Below are 18,802 nucleotides of genomic sequence, written 5' to 3'. Positions count from 1 at the left end.
TCAATGAAAATATTAAAAAAAAAAAAGTAGAGAGAAGGAAGAGAGAGAGAGAGGAGGGGAAGAGAGATTCAACTAGGATGGGCTTATCCAGAATTTTTCAATAAAAACATATAAAATAAACTGCTTTAAATTAAAAAAAAATTGAATAAGGCCACCCAATACAATAGTATAAAAGAATTGATATTATAATCTGGGTTGTATTTAAGAAAATCACACATCTGCTATCACGCTAAGATGAAGAATTTATTTTTTAGAAAAACAACATCTAGAGAATGCCACAGATGGCCCTAATATATCTACAGTACTATAAAATGACAATTGCTCAAAACAACAACACTGAAGCACTGAAAGATACCAAAGTACTTTCTGAATCCAAGAAGTCAAATTATAATCAGTATGGTTTTAATGGCCTCACATACTTCACAGTTCTAACACTCTGACATTTACTAAACCAGATAACCAGACCACCCAATTAATCATGTAACTCATCACTCAAGTCTCCTGGTGATACATAAACTTATTATACTCATCTGATATATTTCCACACAAATACGTTAAATTCCAATTTGTCAATGGATTTATTGTTTGAACTCATTAAATATATTTAGACTTCACTATTATACAAAGTTAAATGTACAACTAAATTAGCATATGAAAAGTGCTATTTTTTTTAATGGGAAATTTAATCCTTAATAAATTTATGAATGCACTCTATACTTAACTAATTTTGCCTATTTTCATTCTAATCTAAATGTTTTACTCTTCTATTTTATAAACAGTTTCATGGTTTGGTATAAGAAATCAATGCCTCTTCAATTCCAGCAGATTCTTCTTATTTTCTTCTTATATCCTAGCTTAAATACCTTGTTTGAAGATACCAAACAAGATTCATTGGTATCTCAGGCTTCAGGCACATTTTTTACTTCTAAATACCAGCAGTTCTTCAGAGGCTTAAAATCCAGCATGTAAATTATTGTGTTAAATTAGTTCAAGAAAAAGAATTAAAGACATTTTTCCTGAAACATACAGAACATGTCATGCCAAACCTCTTGTTTATATGATAAACTGGCAATATTGGTGAATTGCACATACAGCTTATTGTCCCCAAACAGAATAACTTAAATATTAAAATGTATCTTTAAGTTACCATCATAATTGACCTTTTAAGCATAACGAATGACAATATTCAATACGAAACTCACAAAATCCACTAACCTTAAAAGCTGCACATCACAGCATATAAACTTGTCTCCCTATGACCTATTCAAACTGCAGATACCAATGTTTTATAAGCTACTCTGGCGTTTATACTCTAATTAGAAATTTATACGAAACACAATTTTATGTTCAAATACAGAAATAAGCAACATAATTCCAAAACCCAAGAGCATCCCAGCATTCTGTAAAAAGAAGTATCCCCAGCGGCTACATCCATGGTCACTAGCATCATTGTGGAGCATCTCAGGCACCTTAAAGAAAAAAAGAGCAACATTCAAATTTCCAGAACAACTGATTTTTGAGGGAAGAATTTGCAGGATGGTATACTAGCTTAATTTGTACTTGTATGACCATATACATGATAACTCTAGCTAGTGACACTGCATTTCTCAGTAGTTTATTTTTATTTATTTATTTTTTACATGGGCAGGCACCGGGAATCGAACCTGGGTCCTCTGGCATGGCAGGCAAGCATTCTTGCCTGCTGAGCCACTGTGGCCCGCCCTCTCAGTAGTTTAACGATTAGTTATGACATTAATTATGGCGGGTAAGCAAATCAAAATTTATATTAGTCCAATTTCCTTCAATGTAAAACAGAGTGCTACACTGATTACCCAGCTTATGTTACTGCCTACATGTTTGAACTGAACACAATGTGTGGTTCACCACGAGTTCAGAGATCTAGAAAACTTACACTATATAAAATATAATTCTTGCAATTACATTAGCTGGGGTTGTTATGTAGACGTTGATGACAAGAAGGTATGCCTCTGTTGTCCATGAATAAGGAAAATTTTAACATTCTTGAATACATATAATCATGTCAACAATATTTGGCTTTTGTTAGGTTTCCTCCAAACTCTATAAGCAATTCAACACCTGATTACTGAGATTTTATCCTCATAAAGATACATCAGAAGTGTTAGGTGGGTTAAAAAAGTGCTTGTGATCAATAATCTAAAATGATAAACTCTATAAAGGATCTACATTCTATACTTTACTCTGTTGCGTATAGGAAAAAAACCACTTCCCAACACCACTGAATTTAATTGAAAATCTTTCCTAAAAATGAGGCTTTAATGAACATTTTATTTTACCGCCAATAATTTAATTTGACTTCTTAAAAACTTACCATATCAACCAGAGCAACATACATGAATAAGCCAGCAGTAAGTGCAAATATCCACATAGACACATTTTCAGCATAATGACCAATGAAAATTCCTGTTGCCATTCCAAGATATGCCAACATGGCTGACAAAGCATTATAAAGAACAGCCTGCTTAACAGTCATGCCGGCCTTTAGTAAAACAGCAAAATCACCTTTAACAGAAAACAAAAAAAGGGAAAAAAGTATTGAAAAATAATTTTTTTAGAATACATACCCAAGAGACTTCCTAGATTTAAGGAAATTCTCCAACTTCTAAAGGGGGAGGGCACTGAGAATTACCCATGGCTAATGCAGTGCTAATTAGTATTAATTAACCTAACAGCTCTATAAACTAATGCATTTTCTACTCAAAGTTTTTAATAGGTTTCCACTTTGCCAATGAATGATAAATGTCAAGAACCTGCTATCACTGTGCTCTGCACTGTCTCTGAGGAACATTTAACTGGCTGTAAAGGGAAGTGGGAGGATAGAGGATACCCAGGAAGTTATCAGCAAATGATAAAAGCAACATCTAATAATGAAGAGCTAAAGAGTTTAATTTTATAGTTAGACTTTTATAGTTAGTTATAAAAGGAGAAGAGATAAATGAAGCCGGAAACAATGAGGAGAGGCTTCATAGGGAAGAAAGGACCTAGAACAGGGTACAAATCAGATGCTGAAGGATTACAAGTATTAAGGAGGCAGATTAATAGGCCTTTTGAATGGCAGAAAACATGACAAGGAACAAAAGTGAAAATGATGTCCAGGTTATTTGTGAATGCATATGTGTCTATAAGAAGAAAAATAAAGACATGAACTGGGATCCAGAACAATTCTGGGAAACAGTGAGGGATAAAGCCAACCTGGTAAGGTAAAGGCACTCATAATAGAGAATACAATATTAAAAGTAGTAATAGAGAATACAATATTAAAAACACAACTCATGAACTTTCCTCTTTTCAGCTCCAATGAGATTCTCAAGTTTTCTATAAATGGAAGATGATTCCTTTGTACTCTGTGGTCTTAATCATGGGAAGTTATTTGGTGAGGGAAGGAGAGAGGGAGGGGTCTCAGGAGCCTTACTGATGACTACGCACAGGCAGATGAGTACTCATATACTCGTTGGGTCAGAAGGCTGGCTGGAAACAAACTTGGCCTCAGCAAGCAAAAAAAAAAACAAAACAGGCAGCTAGGGTAGCAGACTTATGAGTAGGCATGAAAGTTATGAGGAAGCTTGCCAGAACCATCATTAGCAGAAGCCAATGGCACTACGATATTTCACCCACCTGGCAAATATAGTTAATACGGTTTCCTTACCTAATTCATGAGGCAATTCATGACAAAACACAGCCACAGAAGTACTTAAACCACTCGATAAACCTTCAGTAAAAGCAGCACCTGTGTAAAAATCAATCAGAAAGTTTGGCCACATTATTTTCTGAATGTATCAATGTGTGTATGTGTGTGTGTGTTTTAATTCTTACTAGAATACAAAATGGGGTAAAGGATGGGATCAAGGTAATTCAGAATACAGGGCTAAGAAAGACATTGTCTATATTTTAGACCTCATCTACGTTTTTAGACTAAAGGAAGAAAGGTTTATTTTGCCCAGAAGCTAAATTTTCTGTAGCACATAATCTAACTCAATCAGTTTGGATAGATCATTAAAACAATCCAAACGCAGGTGAGCCCAGAATAAGAATGAGGACCTTTAATTCTGTATAGCTTAATGTAATGCCTGGATACATCCCAGAGTCTATTAAGCAGGTAATCAAAATGTATTGGCAAAATTCCTTGAGGCATGGGAAAAGAACTACCATAACTTGCCAAATCCCAATGAAAACCATTCCTGCCAATCCTAAAGAACACCGAGGGCATTATATAAGATTCTACAAAGGTTCCATGCATTAGGGCCACTTTACAGAAACCTTCACCCTCCAGATGGGCCCCTGGACCAGATAAGTCCTAAAATGCAGGGGGCCCATCCTCTCCAGGACATCAACTAGTTTCATCCCCCTATCCCATATTATTGATAGCCCCTTCCAATATGAAAGTTAGAATGGACATAATCCAAATACCCCTTAAGAGTGGGAGAAAGATCAAAGGTGATGGTAAAGTTACACAGAGAAGATAGGATTTAACAAACAAGTATGATTGTGAACCATTATAGTGACATTTCTTTTAGTCTCCAGTATCGTAGAGCAGCTAGAAGTAAAAACCTAAAATTGTGGAATTGTAATCCAAACCAAACTCTGAAATCTGTTCTACAACTAATTGTTGTGCTGTGCTTTGAAATTTATTGCTTTTTAGTATATATGTTAGTTTTCACAAAAAAGAAAAAAAAATTCTTCTAGCTTCCAGGGTTTAGGAGCAGTTAGAAAGAAAAATCTGAAATAGTGGAATGATAACCAATAACAAACTCTGAAATCTGTTGTATATCTACTTATTGAAGTGTACTTTGAAAATCACTGCTTTTATTCCTTTTCTTTGTCTATATGTTATATTTAACAATAAAAAAACATTTAAAAAGTACATCAACATATAAAAAAATAAGGTAAAGGAAAGAAACCACACTCTGGTTTTGAATAAACAACTTTCCCAACTCACCTCTATATGTTTGTTTTTTTATTTTCAAACATGGGCTGGCACCAGGAATTGAATCCGGGTCTCTGGCATGGCAGGTGAGAACTCTGCCACTGAGCTACCATGGCCCGCCTTCTATATATTTTTTGTACGTAATCTTAGATTCCGTTAAGTTTAACTTTTCCACAGGAGGGCACACAGCTATGATACAGAACGGAAGGTTAACCTATGCCTTAGAATGATTAGATGGTCTTACACAAACCTGAGACGTAATGGCTACCATCTAAAATGCTTATTCAACAATATAAAATAAACTAATTTAAAATGTTTAGAAAAACTCAGCAAAGAGTATACACATGCTTCACTTGCCTCAGAGGAGTTCACTATGTAATTAGACTTCTTTCACTACTTTATAAGGAGAGTCTAAGACAAATAGCTCCCCCTTTAAAAAATTCTAACATATGAACGATCAATTATAAATCCTGACTGTATTTGTACATTCCTCCTTGTCTGTTTATGCTATGTACAGTCCTGTAGAGGAAGAAAAGCTATCCTTGGGAGATGAGGCCTGCGTTCATCTCAGTCTGGCTACAAAATTGCACTGCCTCCTAGGACAACTGGCTTCCATTTTTTCAGGCCTCAGCTGCCTCACCTGTAATTATTTCTATGGTTCCTTCCGGCACCGAGTTACTAGAATTTGTAAACATGCTATTATGTCCCAATTGTGGTGTAACTATTTAATAGCAAAAGCATTATAATATGTTCTTCTTTGGATAAAGATTGGTAACCGAATTTATTGGATATACGAAGACTCTTTTGGCACAAAAGATAATGGAAAATCATGGTAATTTTCCTTAAATATCTTAAGTACCTTAAAAATACAGTTTATACTACAGATAAAGAAAGTTAAAATGTTTTTGTTTTTTTTTTTTTTTCTTTCTATTATTGTTTTAATTCTTATTCTGTTGTCTTTTTATTTCTTTTTCTAAATCGATGCAAATGTACTAAGAAATGATGAATATGCAACTATGTGATGTTATTAAGAATTACTGATTGTACATGTAGATTGGAATGATTTCTAATAGTTTTGTTAATTCTTTTTTTAATTAATAAAAAAAAAAAAACTCAAAAAAAAAAAAAAAAAGAAAGTTAAAATGCACAGGGGAAAAAAAATGTCATGTATTCTCCATATTAGTTAAAGCCAGATCTTAGGCCATTGGAAATTAAGACCAACTTTTTTTTTTTTTGGCATGGGCAGGCACCAGAACTCGAACCCAGGTCTCTGGCGTGGCAGGTGAGAACTCTGTCTCTAAGCCATCATGGCCTGCCTAAGACCAACTTTTGATAGTTACAATTTGGGTAACAGGTCAGGCATAGATGCTAGCATTTAATAACCTCTAACACTTATTGAGTACTTCATTATCAAAATAGCCAAAGAAAAAATAGCACTTGGACAATCTTCAGAGTCAATGAGAGACTTCTCTAAACCAATCTATTCTTTGCTAAAGTTTAGTAATTATAATGAGACATTTTGAGTCAGCCAACAAGGAACAAAAGTCTAGATATATACCAATTGCTAGGCCGTCACTGAAGTTGTGCAGGCCATCACCCATGATCACCATCCATGCCAAGGTGGCAATGCCAGCATCTTTCAACTCCTCCCGAGAGTAGCGCTGACTGTGACTATGGGGGTGGTGGTTTTGGTGATGGTGGTGATGGAGAATATGATGGTAGTCATGATGGTGGTGAATGAGATCATCTGACTGGCCAAGAGTATCATGGAAATGTGAATGGCATTTATTTTTGCACCCTCTGGGTACGTATTCATTGTACACTTCTTGTGGATGAGCATGAGCTATCATGACTTCTTCTTCTTCCAAGATTACTGGCTGTTGAGAATCAAAGTGTGATGGCTCTTGAGAGTCTGCTCGTAAATAACTTTCAGGTCCTAGGAATGAACATAAAAGATATTGGGAAAAAGTCAGAAGTTTTTTTTTTAAATCCATTCAGGAGTAAAAATTTTTAATTTGCAGATTTTACTGAGTTATATTCACATACCATATTTTCTATCCAAACCATACAATCAATGTCTGGCAATATCATCACTTGGTTGTGAAATCAACACTCTCAATTTTAGACCATTTTCACTGCCCCCAAAAGAAAAGTATCAGATTGACACACAAAAAATAGAAAACCCAGAACACCCCATATATCCTTTATTCTCCTATTATTGACCCCTAGTATTAGCATGATACACCTGTTACTGTTGAGAGAAGAATATTAAGGTATCACCATTAAGTACAGTTCATGGTTTGCAATAGGTAATTTTTCCCCGTATACTACTCTATTATTAACTTTGTACAAGTGTTGAACATTTGTAGTAGTTCATGGAAGAACTTATTTATAGTTGTAGTGTTAATCAGTGACACATGACTCTAAGCAACTCCTTTACACCAAATTTACCTACAATACAGCACTATTATTTTAATCCCAATAATGACATACCCTCACCTCTATCCATTCCCAAACATTTAAGTTCAACCTTGTTAAAAATTCTGTACATATTATGTAACTGCTATCCTTTCTCTAGTTTCTCTCTCTAGGTACCCTATATTCTACATTTAAAAACTCTTTTGAGTTTACATATTCTAGTTAGTTCATATTAGTAAAATCATACAATATCTGTTCTTTTGTGTATGAAATTTAACTTGGTATTATGTCCTCAAAGATCATCCATGTTTTTGCATGCTTCAGGACCTCATTCCTTTTTGCTGCTGCATAACATTCCATCATAGTATATACCACATTTTATTTATCCACTCATCTACTGATGGACACTTAGATCATTTCCAACTTTTGACAACTGTGAATACTGCTGCTATGAACACTGGTTGCAGATGTCTGTTCATGTCCTTGCCTCCAGATCCCTTGGGTATATACTGCATGGTGGAATTGCTGGGTCATAGGGTAACTCAAGATTCAGTTTTCTAAAAAACTAAAATTAGAAAGGGGGAAAATTCAACTTTCCCATCTGGAGAATTCCTGATATTCTTGCAAGCAGTGGGGACAACCAAATCAACAGGCCAAGCCCTCAATCTTGGGGTTTGTTCACATGAAACTTAAAAAACAAAAAAAAAAATTAGTTTTCCGAGGAACCACCGGACTAAGGTCTTCCACAGTGGCTTTTTTTATATTCCCACCAGCAGTGAATATGCTATTTATCAACATTCTCTCCAACATTTGTAGTTTACTGTTTGTTTAATATCAACCATTCTTATAGGTGTGAGATGATATATCATTGTGCTTTGATTTGCATTTCCCTAATAGCTGGTGATGTTGAACACCTTTTCATGTGCTTTTTAGCTATTCGGATTTCCTCTTCAGAGAAATGTCTATTTATATCTTTTGCCCATTTTATGATTGGGCTGTTTGCCTTTTTATTGTTGCGTTGTAGGATTTCTTTATAGGTACTGGATATCAACCCTATCAGATATATGGTTAACAAATATTCTCTCCCATTGAGTTGGCTACCTTTTTACCCTTTTGACAAAGTCTCTTGACACAGAGAAGTGTTCAATTTTGAGGTGTTCCCATTTATCTATTTTTTCTTTCATTGCTTGTGCTTTGGGTGTAAGGTCTAAGAAACTACCTCCTATCATTAGGTCTTAAAGATGTTTCCCTATATTTTCTTCTAGGAGTTTTATGATACTGACTCTTATATTGGTTCTTTGATCCATTTTGAGTTAATTTTTATATAGGGTGTGAAGTAGGAGTCCTCTTTCATTACTTTGGATATGGATATCCAGTTCTCACAGCCCTATTGATTGAAGAGACCATTCTGTTCCAGTTCAGTGGATTTGGTGGCCTTGTCAAAAATCAAATGACTAGAGGGGAAATAAGGTGGCTTAGTGAGGTATAGAATTTAGTTCACCTTCCAGAGCAGTTAGAAAATAGCCAGGAACAATACACAACAACTGCTGGGGATACATCAGTGACCGTACATACAGCACACATCAGTCTGGACCAGACGGACTGGCTGAGACCCCACATTGAACTGTAAGTCCCCAAGGCCATGGAGGCTGGCACCCCTCCCCCACAGACACAGCAGGCTGGTTCCCCGAGGGGAAAGGAAATAGACTTTACTAGCAGCAAGAGTTTAGCTAAATATGGCAGGCCACGGTGGCTCAGCAGGCAAGAATGCTCGCCTGCCATGCCAGAGGACCCGGGTTTGATTCCTGGTGCCTGCCCGTGTAAAAAAAAAAAGAAGAGTTTAGCTAAATAAAGCTACAATTGTGGAATTAATTCACAAATTCTCACTACTGAAAATAGGCCCCAAGCACAGATAACCATGGAATAAGCACTAACAGTACTAGGATTTTTTGCCCCAGCAGAGGGGACATGGCTGATGGGAAACAAACAAACAAAAACAGAAGCTTTTTGTACTAGGCAGCACAAAATACTGGTAAAAGGCTGGATCCCAAGAAAATGGGGTACATAGAGCTTGGAGATACAGAGTTATGTACCACCTTAAGCTGTTGATTGACAAACCTGAGGAGTGGGGTCCTGCTCTGAAAAGGGCTTCCCAACCCCCTGCTTTTTTTCTACTCCTTAACAGCTCATTAGATAGAACTATAAGCCTCAGACTCCAGCACTGCCCAAGGGAAGGGTGGAATTAAGCTTGTCTGAGAGATAAAGGAACTAGTAAGCTGAAAGGAGATAATTCCCTTAGGGCTGCACCTTCCCCAAGAGAAAGGTGGTACCCAGCTCAAATGGAATCCCTCCTTCAAGGAATTTGGGCCCCAGGAACTGGAAAACTGAGGCAATTAATGCCAACCTATAACCTCACCTCTGTCTTAACCACGTCCCTGGCAGGGAGAGTCTGCTGAAATTAAAGGCACCACATCACTTTATGCTGGTGGGGTGCTATAGGCAGACAAGCACCACATGCTGGGCAGGATAGGAAAAGTAGAGTCTAGAGGCTTCACAGGAAAGTGTGACAACCTGCTAGGTCTCACCCTCAGGGAAAACTGATGCTGGGGACTCTTTCCTCCGGAGAGAGGCCAGTCTGGTCTGGGAAAATCAGACTAGGGTCTATAATATCTGAGGAGACCCTCCTCAAAAAAAAAGGCTCCATATAGGCAGGGCAAGAGACAGAAAAACAGGAACTGAAAAATTCTGATGTGTTAAACAGAACCTGTGCTAGGAGTCTAGAATAAGTTGGACTGAATGTTAAAAAACACATAGAGAACAAAGTTATCCAGCAAGAAAATCCTAGGTAAGACTTAAAACAACCTCCAGAATAAATTAATTAAGGAAATCAAATGCACAGGCACAAACAAAAAATAACAAGTCATACTATGCCTAGTCAAAGGAACAAAACAACAATTCAAATGAGATATATGAGTTGAAACAACTAATTCAGGATGTTCGAACAGACATAGAAAATCTCATCAAAAATCAAATCAACAAGTTGAAGGAGGATATAAAGAAGATATTGGGTGAACGAAAAGAAGAAATTGAAGTTTGAAAAAATGAATTACAGAACTTATAGGAATGAAAGGCAAAACAGAAGAGATATGGAAACCTACAACAATAGATTTGAAGAGGCAGACAAAAGGATTAGTGATCTAGAGGCCTGGATATCTGAAATCCAACACACAAAAGAAAATACAGGGAAAAGAATGGAAAAATATAGGCAGGGTCTCAGGGAATTTGAATGACAACATGAAGCGTATGAATGTATATGTTGTAGTGTTCCAGAAGGAGAAGAGAAGGTAAAAGGAGGAGAAACACTAATGGAGGAAATAATCACTGAAAATTTCCCCTCTCTTACAGATCCAAGAAGTAGAGCGTACTCCAAACAGAATAGATCTAAATAGACATACTCCAAGACACTTACTAATCAGACTGTCAAATGTCAAAGACGAAGAAAGAATTTTGAAAACAGCAAGAGAAAAGCAATCCATCACATACAAGGGAATCCCAATAAGACTATGTTTGGATTTCTCAGCTGAAACTATGGAGGTGAGATGGCAGTGGTATGATATTTAAGATTCTAAAAGAAAAACGCCAACCAAGAATTCTATATCTAGCGAAACTGTCCTTCAAAATTGAGGGGGAGGGTGCACGGGTGGTTCAGTGGTAGAATGCTTGCCTTCCATGTTGGATACTTGGGTTCGATTCTTGTACCACCCCCCCCCCCCCACAAAAAAAGAGGGTGAGATTAAAACATTTTCAAACAAATAATCACTGAGAGAATTTGTGGCCAAGAGACTGGCTCTGCAGGAAACACTAAAGGGTGTACTGCAGGCAGACAGGTAAAGGCAGGAGAGAGGTCTGGAGGAGAGTGTAGAAATGAAGACTATCAATAAAGACAAAAAGAAAAAAAAATAGATATGACATAGAAAATTCAAAAGACAAAACGGTAGAAGTACTGTCTTTACACTAATCACATTAAATGTTAATGGATTAAACTCCTGAATCAAAAGACACAGACTGGCAAAATTAAAATACAAGACCCACATATATGCTGCCTATAGGAGACTCATTTTAGACGCAAGGACAAAAACAGGTTGAAAGTGAAAGGTTAGGAAAAGACATATCATGCAAACAGAAAAGAACCATAGTAGCTGTACTAATATCTGGCAAATTAGACTTCAAATGTAAAACAATTAAAAGAGACAAAGAAGGATACTATGTATTAATAAAAGGAACAATTCAACAAGAAGATACAATAATCATAAATATTTATGTACTGAGCCAGAGTGCTCCAAAGTACAGGAGGCAAACATGGACAACACTGAAGAGAGAAACAGACACCTCTATTATATAGCTGGAGACTTCAATTCCCCACTCTCATCAATGGACAGAACATCTAGACAGAGGATCAATTAAGAAACAGAGAATTTGAGTAACAGAATAAATGAACTAGACTTAACAGATATTTACAGAACATTACAATCCACAACAGCAGGATACATATTTTTCTCAAGTGCTCATGGATCATTCTCAAAGACAGACCACATGCTTGGTCACAAAGCAAGTCTCAATAAATTTAAAAAAGACTGAAATCATATAAAACACTTTCTCGGATCATAATGGAATGAAGTTGGAAATAAATAACAGGGAGAGGTCCAGAAAATTCACAAATATATGGAAGCTAAACAACATACTCTTAAACAACCAGGAGGTCAAGGAAGAAATTATAATCAGTAAATATCTTGAGATAAGTGAAAAAGAAAACAGCATATAAAAATTTATGGGATGAAGCAAAGGCAGTGCTAAGAGGGAAGTTTACTGCCTTAAATACCTATATCAAAAAAGAAGAAAGAACAAAAATTGAGGAATTAACTGTTCACTTGGAAGAATGAGAAAAAGAACAAACAGCAAAGCAACCACAAAGGAAACAAAAGGAAAGAAATAATGAAGATTAGAACATAAATAAACGGAACTGAGAACATGAAAACAACTGAGAAAATCAAGAAAACCGGAAGTTGGTTCATTGAGAAAATCAATAAAATCCATGGACACCTAGCTAGGTTGACCAAAAAATAAAAAAATAAAAGAGACAAGATGCAAATAAAAAAAATCAGAAATGGAAGAGAGGATGTAACCAGTGACCCCACAGAAATAAAGGAGGTAATGAGAGGATACTATGAGCAAACATATGCTAATAAACTAGGCAACACAGATGAAAAGGACAACTTGCTAGAAAAGCAAGTAACACTGACTTGAGAAGAAATAGATGACATCAATAAACCAACCACAAGTAGAGAGGCTGAATCAGTCATCAAGAAGTTCCCCAAAAAGAAAAGCCCAGGACCAGATGGCTTCCCATGTGAATTCTACCTAGCATCAAGAAAGAATTAGTACTAATCCTGTTCAAACTCTTCAAAAAAAAAACTGAAGCTGGAAAGCTACCTAACTCAGTCTCTGAAGACAACATTATCCTCATACCAAAGCCAGACAAAGATACTACAAGAAAAGAAAATTACAGACTAATCTCTCTAATGAATATAGATGCAAAAATTCTCAACAAAATACTTGCTAATCGACTCCAGGAGCACATTAAAAGAATTATATACCATGTCCAAGTAGGATTCACCCCAGGTATGCAAGGATGGTTCAACATAAGAAAATCAGTTAATGTAATATACCATTATCAACAAATCAAAGCAGAAAAACCACATGATCATTTGAGTGATGCAGAGAAGGCATGTGACAAAACCTAACATCCTTTCTTGATGAAAACATTTCAAAAGATAGAAAATCCCAAAAAATCTACAGTAAAGTTTTAGAGCTAATAAACAAATACAACAAAGTGGTAGGGTACAAGGTTAACACCCCCAAATCAGCAGTGTTTTTATATACTAGTAATGAACAATCTGAGGAGGAAATCAAGAAAAAACATTACATTTACAATAGCAAACAAAAGAATAAAATATTTAAGAATAAATTTAACTAAGGATACAAAAGACCCATATACAGAAAACTACAAGAAATTGCTAAAAGAAATCATGGAAGACCTAAACAAATGGAAGGGTATACCATGTTCATGGAATGGAAGACTAAATATAGTTAAGATGTCAATTCTATCCAAATAGATTCAGATTCAATTAAAGTCCCAAAAACTTGCTTTGCAGAAATAGAAAAACTAATAACCAAATTTATTTGGAAGGGTAGGGTGTCCCCAAATAGCTAAAAATAACTTGAGAAAGAAAAATGAAATGGGAGGTCTCACATTACCCAACTTTAAAGCACATTACTAAGCTACAGAGGTCAAAACAGCATGGTACTGCCATAAAGACAGCTATACTGACCAATGGAATTGAACAGAGTATTTAGAAGAAGATCTTCTCATCTATGCACAATTGATCTTTGATAAGGCGGTCAAGACAACCCACCTGGGACAGAGCACCTGTTCAATAAATAGTGCTTGGTGAACTGGATATTCATATCCAAAAGAATGAAAGAGTATCCATATCTTACACCCTATACAAAGATTAACTCAAAATGGGTCAAAGACCTAAACATTAGAGCTAAGATCAGAAAACTTTTATTATGAAATATAGGGAAATATCTTTTAAAATTTATAATAGGAGGTGGTTTCCTAGACCTTACACCCAAAGCAAGAACATTGAAGAAAGAAGTAGACAAATGGTAGGTCTTCAAAATTAAATACTTTTGTGCCTCAAAGAACCTTGCCAAGAAAGTAAAAAGGCAGCCTATGCACTGGGAGACAATGTTTGGAAACCACATATCAGATAAGGGTTTAGTAGCCAGAATATATGGAGATTCTTCAACTCAACAACAACAAATCAAACAACAAATTTAAAAAAATAGGCAAAAGACATGAACAGACATTTCTCAGAAGACGAAACACAAATGGCTAAAAGGGACATGAAAAGATGCTCGATGTCACTGGCTATTAGGGAAATGCAAATCAAAACCACAATGAGATATGATCTGACATCCACTAGAATGGCCATTATAAAAAAAAACAGAAAATGAAAAGTACTGGAGAGAATGTGGAGAAAGAGGCACATTTATCCACTGTTGCTGGGAATATAAAATGGCACAACTGCTCTGGAAGGCAGTTTGGTGGTTCCGCAGGAAGCTAAGTATAGAATTACCATAAGATCCATCAACCCCATTGCTAGCTATACACTTAGCAGACATGAGGGTAAGGACACAGATGGTCATTTGCACACGAACATTAATAAAAGCATTATTTACAACTGCCAAGAGATGGAAACACACCAAATGTCCATCAATGGATGAATGGCTAACAAGCTACAGTATATACAAACAATGGAATATTACACAGCTATAGGACAGAATAAAGTCATGAATCATGTGACAATGTGGATGGACCTTTAGGACATTATGCTGAGTGAAATGAGCCAGAAACAAAAGGACAAAAACTGTACAGTCTCACTAATATGAACTAACATTAATGAGTGAACTTGGAGAATTGAAGTTAGGAACACAGGTTATCAGGAGATAGAAATAGGGTAGAGATCGGGCAATTGATGCTAAAGGAATAGACTGTGCTATAGACTGATTGTAAAAATTCAGAAATGGATAGCACAATACTACCTGATTGTAGCACAATAATATATGAACATTGAATGAAGATAAATGTAAGTATGATAGAGGGAGAAGGGCTGGGGACATGTATGAAACCAGAAGGAAAGACAGAGAATAAAGACAGAGATGGTATAATTTAGGAATGCCTAGAGTGGACAATGATGATTAAATGTACAAATTAAAAAACATTTTTGCATGAAGGAGAACAAATGAATGTCAATATTGCAGGGTGTTGAAAATAGATGGTAGACGGGAAAAAGTCCAATCAATGCATGCTAGGGTCTATAGTCAACAGTAACACTGTAATATACTTCCACTGAATTTAACAAAGGCATTATGCCAAAACTAAATGTCAACAGGAGGGAGGCATAGGAAAGGCATATGGACTCTCTGTGGAAGAAAAGGAAATGTCTTCAGATAGAGTATGGTGGTGAACACCTGTCTATACACTTAGGTTGGATGTATGATATGTGAAAAAAACCATTAAAAAATGAACAGAAACAAGTGCGAGAGTAAATGTGGAGGAAGAAATGTACCTATTCACTGTCGGCAGGGAAACTGAGAAGTGCAGCCCCTTGGAGGACAGTGTGGTGATTCCACAGTAGGCTACGAGCGGCTTTGGCATATGACCTTGAAACCCTGTTCCTCAGTCTATACCAGGAAGTACTGAGTGTGGGGACAAGAATGGACATTTGCACACTGGTATCTGTGGAGGCAGTGTTCCTGAATCCACAATGAAGGGTATAATCACTGAGGAATGGAAGGGGGAACTATGGTGTGTACATACAATGGACTACTGAGTGGCTGCAAGAAGGAATGAAGTTGTGAGGCATGCAACTAGGTGACTGAACCTTATGGACTGCATGTTGAATGAAATGTCAGGAACAAAAAGACAAATATTATGCCTCAATCATATGGACTACCTAGAATATAAAAACTCAGTAAATTAAAGTTGAGAGCATGGGTTGTCAGGTTGGGGCCTAATGTAAGGGTCCTAGATTGTAAGCTCTTACAGCAGTCACATATATTCAGGAGCTGTAACTGTTAATTCTAAATTCTGAGCTAACTGTATATAACATGATTGTTCCCAGAAACTTTGGGTATTTATATGACATTTGAGACTCAAGAGTTAGAGCTCTGAAGCTACGAAAGTCAGCAATACCCTATACAGGAACTGTTTAAAAAGTTGAAAACGTAATTAGACTTCAAGTAGAGATATGAATGAAGCTGATTTGGACAGGACTAAGATATATCAGAACACAGGGTAAAGGATATTATCATCCATATTTTAAAACTTCAACTTCTGTGTGAGACTAAAGGGAGAGTGCAAAACTTGTATCTTGGGTAGTACATTTCCTAGTTTAACTTGTATGGTCAGTTTAGCTGAACACCAAAAGTACATGAAATCTTGAATATGGTGTGAGATTTTGTTGGTTTGTCTAGGTTAGTGTGATGACCCAAGATATCCCAGAGTAATTTGGGCAGTGAATAAAGAAGTACTTGCAAAGTCCCCTTGGGGAATGGGGAGAAAAGGAGGAAATATTCAACTTCCCCAATCTGGAGTATTTCTGATATTCTTGCAAACAGTGGGGACAACCAAATCAACAGGCTGAGTCCTCAATCTGGGGATCTTCCCCAGTGAAACTTACTCCTTCAAAGGATACGCTAAGCCTATTTAAAGTTTGGCCTACACATCACTCCCAGAGAACCTCTTTTGTCGCTCAGATGTGGTCTCTCTCTCTAAGCCAACTTGGCAGGTGAACTCACTGCTCTCCCTCCTACATGGGACCTGACTCCGAGGGGGGTAAATACGGCAACACAGGACAGAAATCCCAGGATGAGCTGGGACCCAACATCAAGGAATTGAGAAAGCGTTCTTGATCAAAAGGGGGAAGAGAGAATGAGACAAAATAAAGTTACACTGACTGAGAGATTTCAAACAGAGTCGAGAGGTTATCTTGGAGGTTACTCTTACGCATTATAAAGATATCGTTTTTTAGTTTATGGTGTATTGGAGTGGCTGGAGGAAAGTACATGAAACTGTTGAGTTGTGTTCCAGTACTCTTGATTCTTGAAGACAACTGTATAAAGATATGTTTACAATGTGACTGTGATTGTGAAAACCTGGTGTCTGAAGCTCCTTTTATTCAGGGTATGGACAGATGAGTAAAAAAATACAGATAAAAAAATAAATAGATAATATGGGGAGAAAGGGTAAAATAAACTGGGTAGATGGAAATAGTAGTGGTCAATGAGAGGGAGGGGAAAGATGTATGGTATGTATGAATATTTTTCATTTTAATTTCTTTTTCTGGAGTGATACAAATGTTCTAAAACATGATCATGGTGATGAATACAAAACTATGTGATGATACTGTGACCCAATGATTGTACACCATGTATGGAATGTATGTGTGTGAAGATTTCTCAATAAAAAAAATATAGATATATAAAAAGACTATAAATCTGAGGATCTATTTCTGAACTCTCAACCTATTCTATTGATCAATATGTCTATCTTTATACCAATGCCATGCTGTTTTTACTGCCATGGCTTTATAAGCTTTAAAATCAGGAAGTGTTAAAGCCTCCCACTTCATTCTTCTTTTTTAGGATGTTTTTTGCTATCGGAGACGCCTTTCCCTTCCAAATAAATTTGTTAACTAACTTTTCCAAGTCTGTAGAGTAATTTTTTGGCAGTTTGATAGTTTTGTTGGATCTGTAGATAAATTTGAGTAGAACTGACATCTTAACAAAAGTCAGAAGGTTTTGTTAACGTACTTAGAAATATTTCAAACATTTCTATTGAGAAAGTCAACAAAGTTCTTAAAGTATGGCGACTCTCTCACATATACCTTAAGAACTGAACATTACTGCTGAAAAATATCAATAGGTTTTAACGAATTTTAGAAATTAAATGGTCTCATCAATTGATATTAAGAATACATTTTAGACATTAACCTGTAGTAATTCCCCTCAGACTGTCCCTTAATTTCTTCTACTTCTCTATATTTTTTTAAAATGCAATTTTATGGAAATACATATTCACATACCACACAATCATCCAAATTGTATAATCAGTGGTTCACACTATCATAATATAGCTGTGCATTTGTCATCACAATTGATTTTTGAACATTTTCATTATTCCAAAAAAAAAAAAAAAGGGAAAAAAGAGCACCCAAAACATCCCATACTTCCCCCACCCCTGGCCATTATTTATATTTTTTCTTTTATTTCACACACACTAAAAGCTCCACAGTTACTAAACCATCTTAGAAAATGAAAGCTATTGGATTACAGTTCAACAGTCTTAGATATTTCCTTCTAATTACTCCAATACATCAAAAGCTGAAAAGGGCTACCTATGTACTGCGTAAGAATAACCTCCAGAATGACCTCTCAACTCTATTTGAAATCTCTCAGCCTCTGAAACATTTTTTTTAATGTTAGCAGCTTTATTTATAATAGTAAAACAAAACTTGAAACACTCTAAATGTCTGTTAACTAGGGAAGGGATAAACAAATTATGGTGCATCCATGCAGATGAAATACTACTCAGCAATAAAAAGGAACAAATTACAGATACATGCAAAAGGACGGATGAACCTTAAAAGCATGGTGCTATGTAAAACTAGCTAGACATTAAAAGACTTATAATGTGTGATATCATCTATATGACATCTTATAAGAGAAAATGGCAGGGCCAGAAAATAGGATTGGTAGTTACCATGGGCTGGGGGTTAGGGATGGGGAGTGGCT

The 18,802-nt window shown here is 36.2% G+C and overlaps 1 protein-coding gene across 3 annotated transcripts in view; it reads right to left on the bottom strand.

The window, feature by feature from the left end:
* Window positions 1–222: 222 nt before the first annotated feature.
* SLC39A6 (solute carrier family 39 member 6) overlaps window positions 223–18,802 on the bottom strand; it is a 36,213-nt gene continuing 17,633 nt past the window's right edge. For 2 of the 3 annotated variants that reach the window (XM_077135610.1, XM_077135609.1), the window contains exons 7-10: window positions 6,522–6,899; window positions 3,686–3,766; window positions 2,351–2,541; window positions 223–1,469 (exon numbers count right to left, since the gene is read on the bottom strand). In XM_077135610.1, coding sequence (XP_076991725.1) covers window positions 1,317–1,469; window positions 2,351–2,541; window positions 3,686–3,766; window positions 6,522–6,899 — 803 coding nt within the window. In that variant the 3' untranslated portion in view covers window positions 223–1,316. The remainder of the gene's footprint in view (window positions 1,470–2,350; window positions 2,542–3,685; window positions 3,767–6,521; window positions 6,900–18,802) is intronic. The other variant, XM_077135611.1, reaches the window with a different exon arrangement.

The sequence above is a fragment of the Tamandua tetradactyla genome, chromosome 18, assembly GCF_023851605.1.
Source record: "Tamandua tetradactyla isolate mTamTet1 chromosome 18, mTamTet1.pri, whole genome shotgun sequence".
In the NCBI taxonomy this organism is placed as follows: domain Eukaryota; kingdom Metazoa; phylum Chordata; class Mammalia; order Pilosa; family Myrmecophagidae; genus Tamandua; species Tamandua tetradactyla.
Note: the sequence above shows the minus strand (reverse complement) of the source record. Positions and strands in the feature narration are given on the sequence as shown.